Source organism: Caretta caretta, chromosome 10 (genome assembly GCF_965140235.1).
Source record: "Caretta caretta isolate rCarCar2 chromosome 10, rCarCar1.hap1, whole genome shotgun sequence".
NCBI classification, from domain to species: Eukaryota; Metazoa; Chordata; order Testudines; family Cheloniidae; genus Caretta; species Caretta caretta.
Genome location: NC_134215.1, coordinates 58175996 through 58193599, shown reverse-complemented (window position 1 = coordinate 58193599; position 17604 = coordinate 58175996). Strand labels below are relative to the sequence as shown.

The 17604-nt window shown below is 41.2% G+C and overlaps 1 protein-coding gene across 9 annotated transcripts in view; it reads left to right on the top strand.

Annotated features, from left to right (window-relative positions):
- RNF111 (ring finger protein 111) overlaps window positions 1–17604 on the top strand; it is a 95149-nt gene that overhangs the window by 29121 nt on the left and 48424 nt on the right. For all 9 annotated transcript variants that reach the window (XM_075133049.1, XM_075133048.1, XM_075133045.1 and 6 more), the window contains one exon: window positions 14881–15044. In XM_075133049.1, coding sequence (XP_074989150.1) covers window positions 14881–15044 — 164 coding nt within the window. The remainder of the gene's footprint in view (window positions 1–14880; window positions 15045–17604) is intronic.

Below are 17604 nucleotides of genomic sequence, written 5' to 3'. Positions count from 1 at the left end.
TCACAGGAAATCTTAGCTTTAATTTTTTTTAAATATTCCCTTTTGAAATTTTTCAAAGAAGTCAAAGGATATTAGATATGTCTCCTACTAATATTAATGGAAGGTATATCTAAACCCTTTAGACTACTCAACCCTTGGGTTTTAAATTTCCTGTTAGAAAACTGACCTGAGGACTCCCAGGTACAGCTGAATTTGCTTCATGACATTCTTCTGCATTCTTCAAAAGCTGTATGGAAAGAGGTCTGAGAGATTATATTAAGAGACATTTGTGGAAGGGAGAGAGAGGGAGGTATTAACAATAATTTCTTTAGTAAATGATGAGGTTTGTGTCTCTTCAGCTATTTTTCAGTTGACAATATTTTGCATGCTAAAGTAGGTACTTTCCACTGTAGAAATGTATGTTATATTCTAGCTCTATTAATACTTGACTATAAGAAGACTGATAGTGAGAAAAGGATCTGTCATTTTGTTACCTGCAATCCTACTTAATGAATGAATTATATGGCACATGCGGTATTGCAGAGAAGTACTGTTTACTGCAGATTTGGGAGTATGTAAAATATTTCCATTGTTGCCATCAAATCTGTTATGGTTAAAACATGGATTATAGTAATTCCTGTGTTGAGCTATTGATCCCCTATTAAGTGATGACTCATTGAGTAGTTATTAGATATTAGCTTTAGCCCTATTGTTTAAAAGGTGCTTGTGAGCAGCTAACTGTATTTTTGATGATTTAACTTTTATTCAAGTTTGTCACTAGACTTAAGTAATGGTAGTTTAAAATTTGTCCCTCCTCTGGGGGGAATTATATTAGGATTGAGACATGTAGTTAATCTTCAGATATTTGATCGTAAGTGATATTCTTTCTCTTTGCCAAAACTAACGTAAAAATCATATTTAAAATTCTGAAGTGCTAATGGCCTGAGAATTGAAAAGTTCAGTATTTTAAAAAACATTAAATTTGTTAACCTCAAAATGGGAGATGAAATAAGTATGAGAGATCCGAAGTTGTGACTTTGTATAAGGAACCTGTTAGTATAAGGAATCTGTTTGTGGGAGACTTTTGAAGTTAGTTGATCCCTACTCTCTTGTATAAGTAAAACAAAGTAAGGGATTACTTCTTCAAACACTGTTTAAAAGGTGATAGTGTATCAAAGAACCCTTAACAAAGTACCTAAATTATGCATCAGGTATATGTTTAATTTACAAACTAGTGAATTAAAACTGGAGCAAAAATTATGATGCTTTATAGTACTTTATTAAAAAAAAAATAAACAGTGCGCGTCAACTTTTTTTGGTGGTAATGAGATGGGGAAATCTTCTTGGAGCTCAGCTGACTGTCAGTATGTTGAAATTAATCCCTACTGGCCACTCATAGTCAAAGAATTACTAGTTAAGGTCAGAAAGAAGAAAATGTAATAGTAAACAAAGCACTTAAATTATTTGGTTCATGGTGAGCCCTTCTTTCAGATGATGGTTACTCGTGGTGAGGGAGGAGGATACTGAGGGAAAATATGCCTGCTAGAACTGTGTAAGGAACAGTAATTCCATTTTGTGGAGGATTTTGAGAGCAACTTGTTTTTTGTTTTGATTTGGTTCAAAATGTTTTGATTTTTGTAGCAAAACCCTGCAAGAATTAGTTTCTCAGATAACAAAATGTTTAGTCCCAAATGTCATAACAAAATATTTTGACCTGGAACAGAAATTCCACTAGTGGCCATGTTGTGTGCAGTTTTCAGTGTCATTTAATCAGGGCAGGGAAGAGGGGTAGCTGAGGAGTAGGACGCTGACTTTTTAAAACAAACAAATGGACTAGGACGAGTAGTCGTGGTGGTGGAGAGGTGAAAGAGGAGTGGGGCCCCTTACTACAAAACTCTCCCTCTCCTCCAGTGTTTGGGAGCACTTTTCTGTGGTGATGGGGCTGTCAAACATGGCTGTCTTCCACTACTGTGAAGGGGGGGGCCTCTTGAGACTCCCCATAGCATCTTAGTACCACCTCCTTAGGTGGGACCACAGATTGCCAGTCTCACAGACTGCATCCACTATGAATACATTGAGGCTGAGAGCTGTTGTTGACAGCAGTTCCTGCACCTTGTAATGCTATCCAGAAACTGACTCACAACCAGATTGAGGCAGTGAGTGAAGCTAGGGATGTGGAAGAGACCATTGTGCTCTGTCTTTATGATTACTCCCTTGTTGCTGCAAAGCCAGCAGAGAGGGACCTTAGCCATTCCTCTATGACATCATGCAGCTTTTCCAAGATTATGCTGAAAACCATGACTGTGGCATGCTGTCAACTGAGGATGTACATGTTACCAGAGCTGCTGCCAGTCTCTCTGCTGCTCCTGACCTAGTAGGCTGTAACATATGTAGTCGGCTGTCTGACCACTGAGCCATATGTGAGTAGTCAGGTGTACCCTTCTACATTCAGTTACCCAGACCATACTGTTTTGCAATTCTTAAAGTAGCACACTGATCTGATACTGCCTTGTTAGTAAAACAGGAACATCTAGGAATCTGATACAAGGGGACTTAATCTCACCCTACACGTAGGAAAAAGGAAGTATGTCCATACCTAGCATCTTTGCACATTCTGCTGCATGCTCCTGGACTTAGCTGAAAGTACTTGAGTGCTTGTCCATAAGTATTCCACCACTCAGTTCCTTCTCACTATCCACTGCTGCAAGACTGAGCTCCTCAGTGTCTGCATCTTTATGCATCCCTTTTTGCTCTTAGCTGTAAGTATGTGTACTCCCTTCTTTTTCTTCTCTGACTGGGAGTGTCTTGGTATTGGGACATAAGGAGGGATGTTATTAAGTCTCCTAGGTTTAAGTATTGCCCCTCTTGGAGATTGGCAGTTCTGGTAAATGATGGGCACATAACATGCCATTTTGTTTAGGAGAAGTACATCTCTGATAAATGTGTGGTGTGCAATTCCTTTTCTAGAAGGTCCTTGAAAGCTAGAGAGGCACATTTAAAGATAATTTTGTTAGATCTATCTATGCAGCTAGTCACTGATCTGGGGAGGGCAGACCCCCTTTGAAAAGTTTCACCTCAGTACAGGAGTGTCCCCATCGGCTTCAGATCCAGTAATTCAGCTCCAATCTGGAAAGACCCGTGATGGCTTCAGACAGAGGTAGGGCTGATAAAACCTAAATCCTCAGATAAGAAGGGGCGTTGCTAATCTGAGAAAAGCAGGGACAAATCTCAATGGGAGTTTCCCAGCGAGAAGAGGTCTGTCATCTCACCTCTTTGGTTCTAAGGGGACTTTATGGATTGATGTGGGTAACCACTCTGACGGAGCGTGGTACTGGGGCTTTGGGACTACTTGGGGACTCACAATCCGCTGCTGCCAGGGCATCAGGGATTACCGGAGCACAGAGTGCTTTGGAGTCAGTTACTATGGTACATACCTCATCAGCACTACTCCCCTAAACGCTACTTGCTTCTACACAGAGTGTCTGTACCAAGTGCACTGGCATAGCCAACCCTAAGGTTTGTGGCACTGCCTCTCTCAATACAAAAAAGCATGCAGTAACAATGGACCTTCAGGTCTTATAAGAGTCAGTCTCCCTTGCTATCCACTGGACTAAAAATCCCTCTTGTGGTACTGATGCCTTTTATGTCATTGGCACAGAGTACTGTTCTGGGGCTTATGTCCTGTGGAATCCTAGTACTCGGGCTTCTGATGCTTCCCCTTCCTCCCCCTCCCCCTTAGGTTTAGAATGTTCATTGTCCTCTTCTGACACTCAACACAACAGGGAAGGCAGGGAAGGCTCCCTTACTTACTACAAATCTGAAGGGGAGTGTCAAGGTTCCTTCCCCACTCTGAACTCTAGGGTACAGATGTGGGGACCTGCATGAAAACCTCCTAAGCTTACTTTTACCAGCTTAGGTTAAAACTTCCCCAAGGTACAAACTATTTTACCCTTTGCCCTTGGACTTCCACTGCCACCACCAAACGTTTATCTGGATTTATTTTATTAGGAAAGCGTTGTTTGGAAATGTCTTCCCCCCCCCAAATCCTCCCAACCCTTGCACCCCACTTCCTGGGGATGGTTTGATAAAAATCCTCACCAGTTTGCATAGGTGACCACAGACCCAAACCCTTGGATCTTAAGAACAATTAAAAAACAACATTCAGTTCTTGAAAAGAAGAATTTTAATAGAAGTAACAGTAAAAAAAGAAGTAACAATAAAAAGAATCACCTCTGTAAAATCAGGATGGTAAATACCTTACAGGGTTATTAGATTCAAAACATAGAGAATCCCTCTAGGCAAAACCTTAAATTACAAAAAGACACACAGACAGGAATATCCATTCTATTCAGCACAGCTTAATTTCTCAGCCATTTAAAGAAATCATAATCTAACGTATATCTAGCTAGATTACTTACTAAGTTCTAAGACTCCATTCCTGTTCTGTCCCCGGCAAAAGCATCACACAGACAGGCTCTTTGTTTTTCCCTTCCCCCAGCTTTTGAAAGTATCTTGTCTCCTCATTGGTCATTTTGGTCAGGTGCCAGCGAGGTTATCCTAGCTTCTTAACCCTTTACAGGTGAGAGGATTTTTCCTCTGGCCAGGAGGGATTTTAAAGGGGTTTACCCTTCCCTTTATATTTATGACAGGGAGTAGAGGGCTTCACTTAGGACACAGCAGGTTTGTGAGTAGACACTTGCCCTGGTGCTCCTTTCTGATATAATGTTATAACATAGCTCTGTTGGAACCTGTGTGGTCTTTAAGGTCCTAGATATCATGCCTTTGCATCTTCTCCTAGAATGAGAACCTTGTGAGACCCTGACACTCCAATATTCACCGCTGTCACGTAATTAGGATATGTTTTGTAAAAAGTATATCTTGTGAGGTATCATTCTAAAAGTCTTGATCTGCTAAACATTAATATTGTTTGTGTTATTGTCATATGGGAAGTAATGAAGTTTGGCTATGTATGTGTTACTGAAAGATATTGTGAGGTTGAAAACACCCGCAGGCAGCCTTTCATGTACGACCATTAAAAAGGCCAAACAATGTTAATGGCTTATTCAGGGAATGCACACAAGCATAAAGATTACCCCAGGAACTGTGTACAATAGAAACATCTCAGAGATAGCACTACACAATGGTAACTGTTTGACCCAGGTCACAGCAAAAGAGCTTTCCAGCAAGTGGGAGGAAGATATAAAAGGGGGACAATGACCTCATGAGGGTACCTCACTATCCCTGCAACATCAAACCTGGAAAGACCTGAGGGGCAAGGACTGAACTGTAGGAAGTGATGGTCCCAGGCTAGAAGGATCTTTAGCCTATGTATGAAAACCTGGGAAAGCCAAGGCAACTTGTACCTTAAGAATCTGCCAGCCTGTTTATCACTCAGAGTGAGCATTTGCTAATTTATATCTTACCTATGTAATGTGTTAAGCTCAGTTTGCGATTTGTTTATTTACTAAGCTTTGATCTGTTTGCTATCCCTTGTAATCACTTAAAATCTGCCTTTTGTAGTTAATAAACTTGTTTTGTTTATTCTAAAATTTTGTGTAATTCATAACTGGAGGGGGCCAAAAGCTGTGCATATCTTCCTGCACATTGAGAGAGGAAGCGGATTTCACAAGCTTACGCTGTACAGTTTTCTGTGCAGTGCAAGACAATATAATTTTGGATTTGCACCCCTTAGGGGGTGTGCACTTGAGTGTTGAGCAGTCCCCTAGCTGATTCTTCCCATACAGAGCTGATTTCAGTGTCTGTGTCTTTCTGCAGCTGGGCAAGTCCCTACCCCATGTGTGTGCTACAGGAGGCATAAGGGCCTGGCACAGCAGGACAAGGTGAGGGAGTCCAGGCTTGATGACTCCAGTACATCAGGTGGCACCCCGGAGTTGGGGACAACCCATCACAAACCTCTCCTACCCTGTATCCGGAAACTGCAGTGTCTCAGATTGCAGTTCATGAACCTGACAGTTCAGGCAGTATCAGCAGCTGTTTTGTCCTCATCCCTATCTGAGGCAGTGGTGGTTCGTTGAGTGCTGGTCCTGACATGTATTGCACACGAGGGTATGCATGTGTGCCATGCGCCTGAGTCCGGATAGTCTTTGTAAATAATGTCACTTGGCCTGCACATTTGCAGTTGCTCTCCTCATGTTCTAGACTGAGGGCAGAAGAGGCAGTGTGGGCTAATACTTCTCCAGTTCCTTCTTATGTACCACATGGCCAGAGTCAGAATCCTCTATGTCCACAGATTTCTCCAGCTTCTTTATTAGTCAGTAAATATATATTGTAAATAGTTTTATTATTTAGCATAATTAAAATTTTAATACAGTAAGGTTAAGCTTAGCTCTTCCCCCTCTTGGGGAGTCCATTCCCACAGACTGGGAATGATTCCCAATCCTGGGAGTCAAGAATTCAGTCCCTTACCCTAACTCTTTCTCTGTGTGTGATGAGCACCAGTGCTGCCTTTGTCTGGGCGAGATGAATATCTCGGCAGAGTACAGCATTTGCTGCTGCTTTTCCCTCTTGAACATGTGAGGCTTGTGAGCTTTGGTTGAGAGAACACCTTATAGAGAAGCTCATGAGACCTCACTCTGATCCAGCCAGGGAGACTACCCTCTACATTGGCCTCAATGACACCCACCTCAAGCACAAGCTTGGGAGTGGAACCTCGAGCTCCTTAGCCCAATGAATTGTCATTTAGGGCTTCACACGAGAGTAGGGGGCACTGTCATGGATTTGAGGACAGAGCTGCATCCAAATCTCCTCCTAAGAGAAGTGACCCATCCCCAGCTCCATGCAGGTGTGCCTTTGCATGCAGATCTTAAGGGCTCAGGGCTGCTTAAGACCCCCAGGAAGGAGGGTAAAGCATGTAAGAAAAAGAATCCATCTGTTGTCTCCTAAACATAAAGACCAACATCCACTGGTTCCATCGAAGACTGCTAGACCTGACTTTTCAGTTGTAGCAGTCACCCTTTCTAAGGACCATCCATCCCAAATGTCTTGGGAGGTAGCGGCAACATCAGTCCCGATCACTGGAATGCCCCAAACACTGGGATGCACAGACACCTATATCTTGGCAGAGGATATCTTCTTCCATTATCCTCAGTCCGCTCTCCTTTTGGGCTTCATCCTCCTGAGAGACATTGCCACGCCGGAGATGAAAACTACTATGACAATACGGGAACCCTCTCCGCTCCAACCCTCAGGCAGAAATGTTCACTCTCCAATACTGATGGCCCCACTGGTGAAATGAGACCTTAGAAGAGCTCGGTGTTCTGACCTATCCATCATCCTGTATTTTAAAGAATCCTTATTGAGGTTACGGGGACAATCCATCCCAATGTGTAGAAAGAATAGTAAATATGGCAGGCGACCAGCTTGGCTTAACAGTGAAATCCTTGCTGATCTTAAACACAAAAAAGAAGCTTACAAGAAGTGGAAGATTGGACAAATGACCAGGGATGAGTATAAAAATATTGCTCGGGCATGCAGGAGTGAAATCAGGAAGGCCAAATCACACCTGGAGTTGCAGCTAGCGAGAGATGTTAAGAGTAACAAGAGAGGTTTCTTCAGGTATGTTAACAACAAGAAGAAAGTCAAGGAAAGTGTGGGCCCCTTACTGAATGAGGGAGACAACGTAGTGACAGAGGATGTGGAAAAAGCTAATGTACTCAATGCCTTTTTTGCCTCAGTCTTCACAAACAAGGTCAGCTCCCAGACTATTGCACTGGGTAGCACAGCATGGGGAGGAGGTGACCAGCCCACTGTGGAGAAAGAAGTGGTTCGGGACTATTTAGAAAAGCTGGACGAGCACAAGTCCATGGGGCCAGATGCGCTGCTTCCGAGAGTACTAAAGGAGTTGGTGGATGTGATTGCAGAGCCATTGGCCATTATCTCTGAAAACTCATGGCGATCGGGGGAGGTCCCAGATGACTGGAAAAAGGCTAATGTAGTGCCCATCTTTAAAAAAAGGGAAGAAGGAAGATCCTGGGAACTACAGGCCAGAGAGGCCTATAGCCTCACTTCAGTCCCCGGAAAAATCATGGAGCAGGTCCTCAAGGAATCAATTCTGAAGCACTTACATGAGAGGAAAGTGATCAGGAACAGTCAGCATGGATTCACCAAGGGCAAGTCATGCCTGACTAATCTAATTGCCTTCTATGACGAGATAACTGGCTCTGTGGATGAAGGGAAAGCAGTGGACGTGTTGTTCCTTGACTTTAGCAAAGCTTTTGACACGGTCTCCCACAGTATTCTTGCCAGCAAGTTAAAGTAGTATGGGCTGGATGAATGGACTATAAGGTGGATAGAAAGCTGGCTAGATTGTCAGGCTCAACGGGTAGTGATCAATGGCTCCATGTCTAATTGGCAGCCGGTATCAAGTGGAGTGCCCCAGGGGTCGGTCCTGGGGCCGCTTTTGTTCAATATCTTCATAAATGATCTGGAGGATGGTGTGGATTACACCCTCAGCAAGTTTGCAGATGAGACTAAACTGGGAGGAGTGGTAGATACGCTGGAGGGTAGGGATAGGATACAGAGGGCCCTAGACAAATCAGAGGATTGGGCCAAAAGAAATCGGATGAGGTTCAACAAGGACAAGTGCAGAGTCCTGCACTTAGGATGGAAGAATTCAATGCACCGCTACAGACTAGGGACCGAATGGCTCGGCCCCAGTTCTGCAGAAAAGGACCTGGGGTTACAGTGGACGAGAAGCTGGATATGAGTCAATAGTGTGCCCTTGTTGCCAAGAAGGCTAATGGCATTTTGGGATGTATAAGTAGGGGCATTGCCAGCAGATTGAGGGACATGATCGTTCCCCTCTATTCAACATTGGTGAGGCCTCATCTGGAGTACTATGTCCAGTTTTGGGCCCCACACTACAAGAAGGATGTGGAAAAATTGGAAAGAGTCCAGGGGAGGGCAACAAAAATGATTAGGGGACTGGAACACATGACTTATGAGGCGAGGCTGAGGGAACTGGGATTGTTTAGTCTGTGGAAGAGAAGAATGAGGGGGGGATTTGATAGCTGCTTTCAACTACCTGAAAGGGGGTTCCAAAGAGGATGGATCTAGACTGTTTTCAGTGGTAGCTGATGACAGAACAAGGAGTAATGGTCTCAAGTTGCAGTGAGGGAGGTTTAGGTTGCATATTAGGAAAAACTTTTTCACTAGGAGGGTGGTGAAACACTGGAATGCGTTACCTAGGGAGGTGGTGGAATCTCCTTCCTTAGAAGTTTTTAAGGTCAGGCTTGCCAAAGCCCTGGTTGGGATGATTTAGTTGGGGATTGGCCCTGCTTTGAGCAGGGGGTTGGACTAGATGACCTCCTGATGTCCCTTCCAACCCTGATATTCTATGATTCTATGATCCCCTGGCAGAGAGCAGGACTGCTGGTACCTGATGCTGTGTGGTCCCTCTCAATCAGTTGATCCCTTGTATTTGTCCTAGTGGGGCCCATGGGACCCATATGGCAGATCCATCATGAGCCCTACCACACTTTTCCCACATGGCATCTACCAAATCCATTGGAGTATGAGGAGGAGGAAATGGATCCTGCTGGGATGATTTAGTTGGGGATTGGCCCTGGTTTGAGCAGGGGGTTGGACTAGATGACCTCCTAAGGTCCCTTCCAACCTTGATATTCTATGATTCTATGATCCAGTACTGCCAGGGACCTCATCCTCTTCACTGTCTCTGCTAGACAACTGCAGACAATGTCAGGAGCTCCTACAGAGGATAGCAAATAACCTCCAGATTCCTCTGGAGGAGGTCCAAGATGCCTGGCATCAGCACCCTGACATCCTATAGCTGATAGGTCCCTGCAAAGTAGCTCTCCCAGTAAATAAGGCCGTCATGGAAGCAGCCAGGGCTGTCTGGCATGCCCCCGGCCCCCTGCACTCCCACACCTAAAATTGGCATTATTTCGTCCCAGCCAAAGGAGTGGAATTGCTTTGCATATACCTAATGCCCTACTCGCTATTGGTGCAAGCAGACCCAGAAAGAACAAGGTTACAACACCCAGCAGTCACCTGGCTGATAAAGGCTCAAAGAGATTGGAACTTCTGGGAAGAAAGGAGTATTCCTCTATAAGCCTGCAGCTTCATATCGCTACCTATTAGGCTTTGTGAGCAAAATATGACCTTAATTACTACTTCAGACATGCCAGACTTTGAGGACAAGCTTCCCCTAGAGGACAGAGCCCAATTGCAAGCCTTCATTGAGGAAGGCAGACTAGTGGGGGGGAAACGTCCCTACCAGCTGCAATGGATGCAATGGGTGTGGCATCTAGAGGGTTACTTATGAGTGGTGAGTCTTGGCTTCACTCTTTAGGGTTCCCATGGGAGGTCCAGAACACCATAGAGGATTTACTATTCAAGTCTCACTTGTTCCACACAAAAACTGATGAGTCTCTACACTAGTTGGTTTATAGAGCCTGTTTAGTCTCTTACTTGATTGGTTTTATATGGACCTCTAAGTGATACATCTTTGTATTTTCATGTTGCTTGCTGTTTACTGTAATTCTTAGGTATTCTTTCTCTTTTTGTGTATGTACTTCTGTATTGTACAGAAGTCAGTCATCTTTCACTTTCAAATAGGCATGATGCACTTTCTAAAATAAGAGCATAACACATTGAAAGGCATGGGTTCAAAGTAGAGGTTGATAACGTGGAAAATAATCTAATTATATCCCCAGGGAATAGCCATAATTAGACTTATTGATACATATGGTAAAATGAAGATAGAAAGCTAGGGTTGGAAGAGAGCTCGAGATGTCAGCTAGTCCAGGCCCCTGGGCTAAGGTAAGATTAAGTATATCTTGACCATCACTGACAGGTGTTTGTCTAGCTTGTTCTTAAAAATAGCCAATGTCAGGGATTCCACAGCCCTCTTGGTAGCCTTTTTCAGTGCTAACTATCCTTCGTTAGAAAGTTTTTCCTCATATATGATCTGAATCTTCCTTGTTGCAGATTACTACATGTCCTACTGTCAGTGGGCATGGAGAACAATTGATCAGTGTCCTCTTTATGACCGTATTTAACATATTTGAAGACTATCAGGTCCCCCTTTAGTCTTCAGAATAGGAGACTGAACATGCCCTTTTTTTAACCTTTACTCAAAAGTAAGTTTTCTAAACCTCTTAGCATTTTTGTTGCTCTCATCTGGACTCTCTCCAATTTGTACACATCTTTCTTGAAGTGTGGCACCCAGAACTGGACATAATACTTCAGCTGAGGCCTCACCAGGGCCGAGGAGAGCAATACAATTACCTGATTGTCTTACATGCATCGTTCCTGTTATTACAACCCAGAATATTGGCTTTTTTCACAACTTCATCATGTTGTTGGTTCATATTCAAGTTGCGATCCATTATAATCACCAGTCTTCACCAATACTACTGCCTATCCAGTTATTCCCCATTTTGTAGCTGTGTATTTGATTTGCTCCTTCCTAAGTGTAGTACTGTGCAGTAGGTGCTGACTTCAGACAAGTTCTCACATTTGTCAGTCATTTTGAATGCTAATCCTTTCCTCCAGAGTGCTAGCAACCCCTCCTAGCATGGTGTCACCTAAAGGTTTTATACATCCATTCCATTATCCAAGTCACTAATGAAAATATTGAATAATACCAAACTCCCAACAGACCCCTCCGGGAGCCCACTAGATACTTTCTCTCCCCCCCCTCCATTTTGATAGTGAACTGTTGATAACTACTCTTTGATTATGGTCTTTTGCATGCATCTGATAGTAATTTCATCTAGCCCACATTTCCCTTGTTTGCTTCTGAGAATGTCTTGTGGGTCTGTGCCAAAAACCTTACTAAAATCAAAATATATCCTGTCTACTGTTCCCTCCCATCAATCCACTAGGCCTGTAACCCTGTCAAGGAAAACACATATTGGGCATTCATGAGCCTGTTGGCGTTATGGATCAGCAGTCTGATGAATGGTTCCTACATTTCAATTAAAAAATGTTGTCATTGCTTGCTAATTACTGAACAACTTCTTAAAGTTTGTGTGTACTCTAGATTAAAACTAGATGATCATTGGATTCATGGAATCCAGTATATAGGCTAAGCTGATACAAAATTTATAAGAACATTAATTTTAGGGGAGTGTATTTTTTTGTGGAGATGGGTACAGTACTACTAGCTCATGAAGTGGCATTTCTCTTTGCCCAACCTAAGCCTCCCAAAATGTTTCTAGCTTTATAGATTCTGCTTTCCTTGTATCAAATCACAGATCTGATTCCTAAATTCAAATCAAATGTTAAAAAAATCCTGATATTTTTTTTCATGTATTAGCTCTGCTGCACAGTCACATAAGTGCTGAGCAAAACAAGGCCTTGTATCTTATATGGTGTTATGAAGCAGTTTTATTGTTCCGCCATGTCACCAAAAATTAGCCCTCTGGGCAAGTGGAAATACAAAGGAACTTTTTCATATTGTATTCACTTTGTGGCTCTCATGTAAGAATATTGATTTGGTAAATACATTAAAATATCACAATTTTTTGGAAATATAATAGAAATGCAATCTAAATCTGTCAGTTTCTTTAGTAACAGAGAAGATTGGCCTATAATACAAAAAGCTTGCATGCTGCAGGAAAAAAATCTAACATCAGAGCTCATAAGGTCTACAGAAGTGGTGGTTTGGGACGGAAGATAAATGTAGGTGATCATGCTTGTGGTGCAGCATGCCAGCATTCCACTATGTCTCTATTCCTGGTGGACTTCCTAAAGTTCTAAATGCAGCATTTTCCAATTTGGAAAATCAGGCCATTGTTGTGCTTAAATATTACAGAGGAGGTAAGTGCCCACAACTCTCACTGAACTCTAGGAGCCCCGGGTGTTTAACATCTCTAAGGATAAAAGTAAAATGTTAAATGTGGAATTTAATTCACTTTTTTAAATTAACAGGAGGGGAGTGGTTAGTGTGCTTTGACCTGGGGTTCGTGACAGAAGTCTATTAAGGTGATTAGCAAATTACCACATCTCTTCTAGGTCTACCCCTAATCTACCATACACGCTCTCCTGTAGAACTCAAAAGATCTACATGAAGGGAACCCCACAACTGCAGAGTTCAGGAAGTCTACAGCCTTATTTCTCCCCTCCACAAGTGGAGTCTGTGGTTAGCCAGGTACTTTGTGGGCAGCAGGGGTTAAAGCAAAAAGAAATCCCAGCATATGAAAGGTATCTCCCAAACTATCTTAACTGCTCCCCTGTAAAGATCCCACAAGAGAAATTGCTTGGGGACATATTAACCTTGTCACTGAGTGCAGAAACTAGAATGCCTTACTTATAATGGCAAAATGGTTGTACCTATTCCATCGTCCTTTATGGGCATATAATGTACACAGAAAGGCAGGCATACTTGCTAAATTTCCAATTAGATAAGTAGTATATGTAAGCCAGTCATTCCAAATTCTTTGATTCCATGTGCCATAATTATAGTATCATTGATTACAGAGCTAACATATAGACTTACAGAAACACCATGAAATTGAGGCAGAAATAAACCAAAGTATCAGACTGTGTCCTAGACAAATTTGTATGGAACCAATTCTGAAATCAGTGCTCTGTGTCTGTCATTTGTAAACCTTATACACTTTCTGGGTGAAAAAAAATTAGTATGTCTGGAACTGTAGGTTGGGGGATTTGATTATGCACTTACGAATGATGATGATGATGATGGGAGGATGGTAGAGGTGAGTTACACTTTACCAATATGATGGCTTTTCCAGACTTGGGATATCTAGTGCTGTAATAGTAGGTTGAAAGAAATTAGTGAAGATGAGGCTGGCATTGTTAAGCAGGTAGAATTAAGATCCTTTTAGATTACCTTGTCTGTGCATTTCTGTATTTTGAATGTAAAGATTAAACTTTAGACCCAGACGTCTGACTTTTCTGGGTTTCTAATGCTTGTATTTTAGGAAATACAACATTGATGTAAGGGGCTCTACCCATAAGTAACTGATCTATTCTCTCAACCTTAACCCCAGTTTAACAGATTCTTTGGTCTGGGTGTTTGGCTTGTGGATGGATTGAATTTACTTGGTGTAAAGTTTCAGCCTGGAAAAATAAAACCAGTGGTTTCCATGGGCATAGTTCACGCTTATGCTTACTATCCCTCCCAAAGTTTATGTGAGAGAGGGTTCTGAATTATTTCTAGAGAAGAAAATAATAGCATATATTTGAAGGGATTATAAATTCAGAGGTTGTGTTCTGAGTTTATTTTAAAAATACAGACTTAATTATATAACAGTAGGTAAAAATCCTCAAAACAAAATCTCAGACATAAGTGAATAAAATAACATACAAAACAATACCTATAGTGTTCTAGATCTTTTCATACTGTGGACATTCCTGTCGTCCTTGGTATGTCCGGTATTTCACTAATTTGATACAAATAGTGGTGTAGAGAACTGAGGGTTGGGAAAGACACTTCTTTGTTTTTTAACTTTGTATAAAACAAGGGCAGGTATAAGCGCTAAATGGTGGGAACTCTGGTTTCATTTTGAGGTTTTTCCTTAACCTTATCCATATTTTCAAGTCTTATTGTGGTACTCTTTCCAGGCAGACTGTATGGCAGTATTAGACTAATGAGCTGTAACACAGGTGTGAGTCCTGCCTCTTTGGATGTTTGCCAGAACTGGAATACTCCCAAAGCTACAGAAGTATTAGTGAATAAGCTACTAGTGTGTATTGTTTAGTGGTGTATTTGAATGTGGCAGATCATTTAGAAAATCAAACTTTTCCAAACAAATACAGTTGGAACCAACTCACGGTGAGCAGAAAACTTAGTTTCCATCTCTGAAAACCGGACTCAAGAGAAAATGTATCAAGTCAAGGCCAAACGTATGTGTTACTTTTCCAGGCAGCTGTATTTTTTTTTCCCCCCTTCAGGTCTCGTTCGACACTTGGACACTCACGATCTCACTGGAACCAGAACTCTAGCTCTCATGCTGCTCGATCACAAGAACAGCGGAACCGTAGTAGGATTTCCACAGTCATACAGCCACTGAGGCAGACTGCAGCGGAAGTGGTGGACCTCACAGTGGATGAAGATGGTAAGTTATAATTGTGACTTAGATCACTCTAATGAGGATGCAGGATGAAAGAGAGGAGGGAAAGGGGGATGTTGTCAGCAGAACAGAAAACTGAGTTAACGCTAACAAATGAATAGTTGGTTGCTATTAAAATATAGGTGTTGCAATCACAAGGATAAGCCAAAATAAACCTGCTAGTCAGCTGCTCCTTACAAACTAAATCTTGAGCGTTGTTGCTGAATTTACTTATGCTAAAAATAAACATGTTAGTCTAGTGGACATTAAATAAAAAAGTAGATTTTTTTACTGGATTAATGAGAATTTTGCTCTTCACTATGAAATTGTAATGGATTGAAAGATATGCAAAGTAGCAAGATTCAAGTTTAACAAAAGATCAAAGAGTGACTTGTCAGTCAGTTTGCCATTTCTCTTCCTAACTACTGTCTATCTTTATCATGAGGCTCTACATCTCAGAATTAAAACAAAGGGGAGAACATCAGAAGCAATTTGGCTTATTTTTAAACAGGTAGAGGAGTTAGAAAATCTAAAAAAATTGGTATCTACACTCATCTTGTTGGCATTCTGAGTTTCTTAAGTCACGGTAGTTTTTTTTAAAGTAGAAATTCTGAGAATACTGATTAGGAAAACTATATTAGTACTTTTTTCTTTGAGGAAAGGCTATGTCACTTGCAATCTAATGTTGACATGGTAAGTCCTGGAGTTCGTAAGTTTTAAAAGCAATTCTGTTGCCAAGTTATTGCCCTGACTTTACTACTTAACTCATACTACCGAAAGCTTACTCATGCTGTTTGTCTTTCTCTTGCTGTTTGAATGCTCTGTCTGTAAAGGGAGAGCAGTTACTCTAGAAGACAGTAATGGAGGTAAAATTCTGATTTCACCTGGAACTAGTGTTCCCATTTTAAAAGCCAGTGGGTCAGAGAGACTCATACAGCTGGCTTAAAGAACCACTATAAAATTCCAGCACACCTCATAACTGTAATTTCCAGGGTGTCTGTGTGTGTGTGTGTGTGTGTGTGTGTGTGTGTGTGTGTGTATATACAATATGAGGAACTGATCTGTGGGCTCAGGGAGGCAGGCTTAGAAGCATTAGAGAATAGAACTAGTAGGCAGGGCTTCAGTAGTGCTGTCAGCATGTCTTTGTAGAGAGCAGTAAGGTTAAGATAAATTAGAGTACTAACTTTTTATGTTCTAGTGTAAATTTGGAAACTTTTTCACAGTGAAGTTTGATTGTGAGGACCGTGGTTTGGGAAAAACTTTCAAAAGGACTCATTTAAAAATGTCTCTGGCAAAGTCAACTAATCTTAAACAAAAAATCTGGAAAATTGTTATAGGAAGAATTACTGTGTGAAATAGATACAATTACACCACTTAAATGTGAAAGAAGATTAGTAATTCTGCTGTTAAGTGAAAATCAACTCATCCTTAACTATGGAGTTGCTTAGGTATCTCCACAGTAATTCTCAAGAGACTCTCTCCCATTGTAATTGACTTTTCTTGCCTAACTCAGTGATTCAATGGTCTAGTGTTGATGGATCTTACACAATCTTCAAGGAAGAGACTGTGATATTACAAACATTGCATAATGACATTACATTGAATCACAGGACGAGCAGGATAATTGTAAAACCGGGGAAAGCTTCTATTTACACTCTATCAATAGTAAGTGGTATGTTGGGAAAGAGTGCCAGGGGACTATTTTAATGAGATTTTAACTTTTCCCCTAACTTCTGGAAGTCGCTTCTAAAGCTTCCAGAAGGTACTTAAAATCTATTGGCATTTTACTGGTTGAAAATAAGGAGGAAAAAATTGAAAGTAAAGAGGCTTTTTGAAAAACCTTATTCTCGAACATACTTTTTGGAAATATTCTACTCCAGTGTTTTGAAAAGGAGATAATTATAGCAGCTCTTTATTACTACAGCTATGTGCTTTAGTTTAATAAACAAATATTGTTTGAAAATGTTGGATTTCAAAAGGGGTGCCAACTTGTTTTGTAATTTTTACATAGTTAATTATGCCCAATATCAGAAGCAGTTTTTAAAAATCAGAGCCAGTATGACACACTTGGAATTATTAAACTTGTGTAAAGTAGAACCATAAATTAAGAAATATGCAGGTTTTTTGAAAAGCCACTGGACCAGGTTGTGTAAAGTTGTACAGTTCACTGATATGCATTAAACACATGATGGTGATTATGAACTACAAGTAATCATATAACTGCTTGCTTAGGGATATGTGAAAGTCCATAGAAAATACAGTAGTAAATAAAGTCAGTACTTGCATCATATATTACAATGACTTAGTTGCCTTTCTAGTTATGTATAATTGCCAAATAAATCTAAATCTTTGGTTTGGCTTGTGGAATGATTTTATACTGACCTTTTACAAAGTTTTTTGCTTTTTTTTAGTAAAGTCAGACTACTCACTATAAAACTCTTCATACTTTGGCTTTTTCATACTTGTGGGGGAAATAGAACTAACTTTCACATTTTATTTCCCATCAAGCCACTTGTTCTGAATTTATCAGCGTCTGGTAGAAATAGAATCCAAAATTTCATGTAAA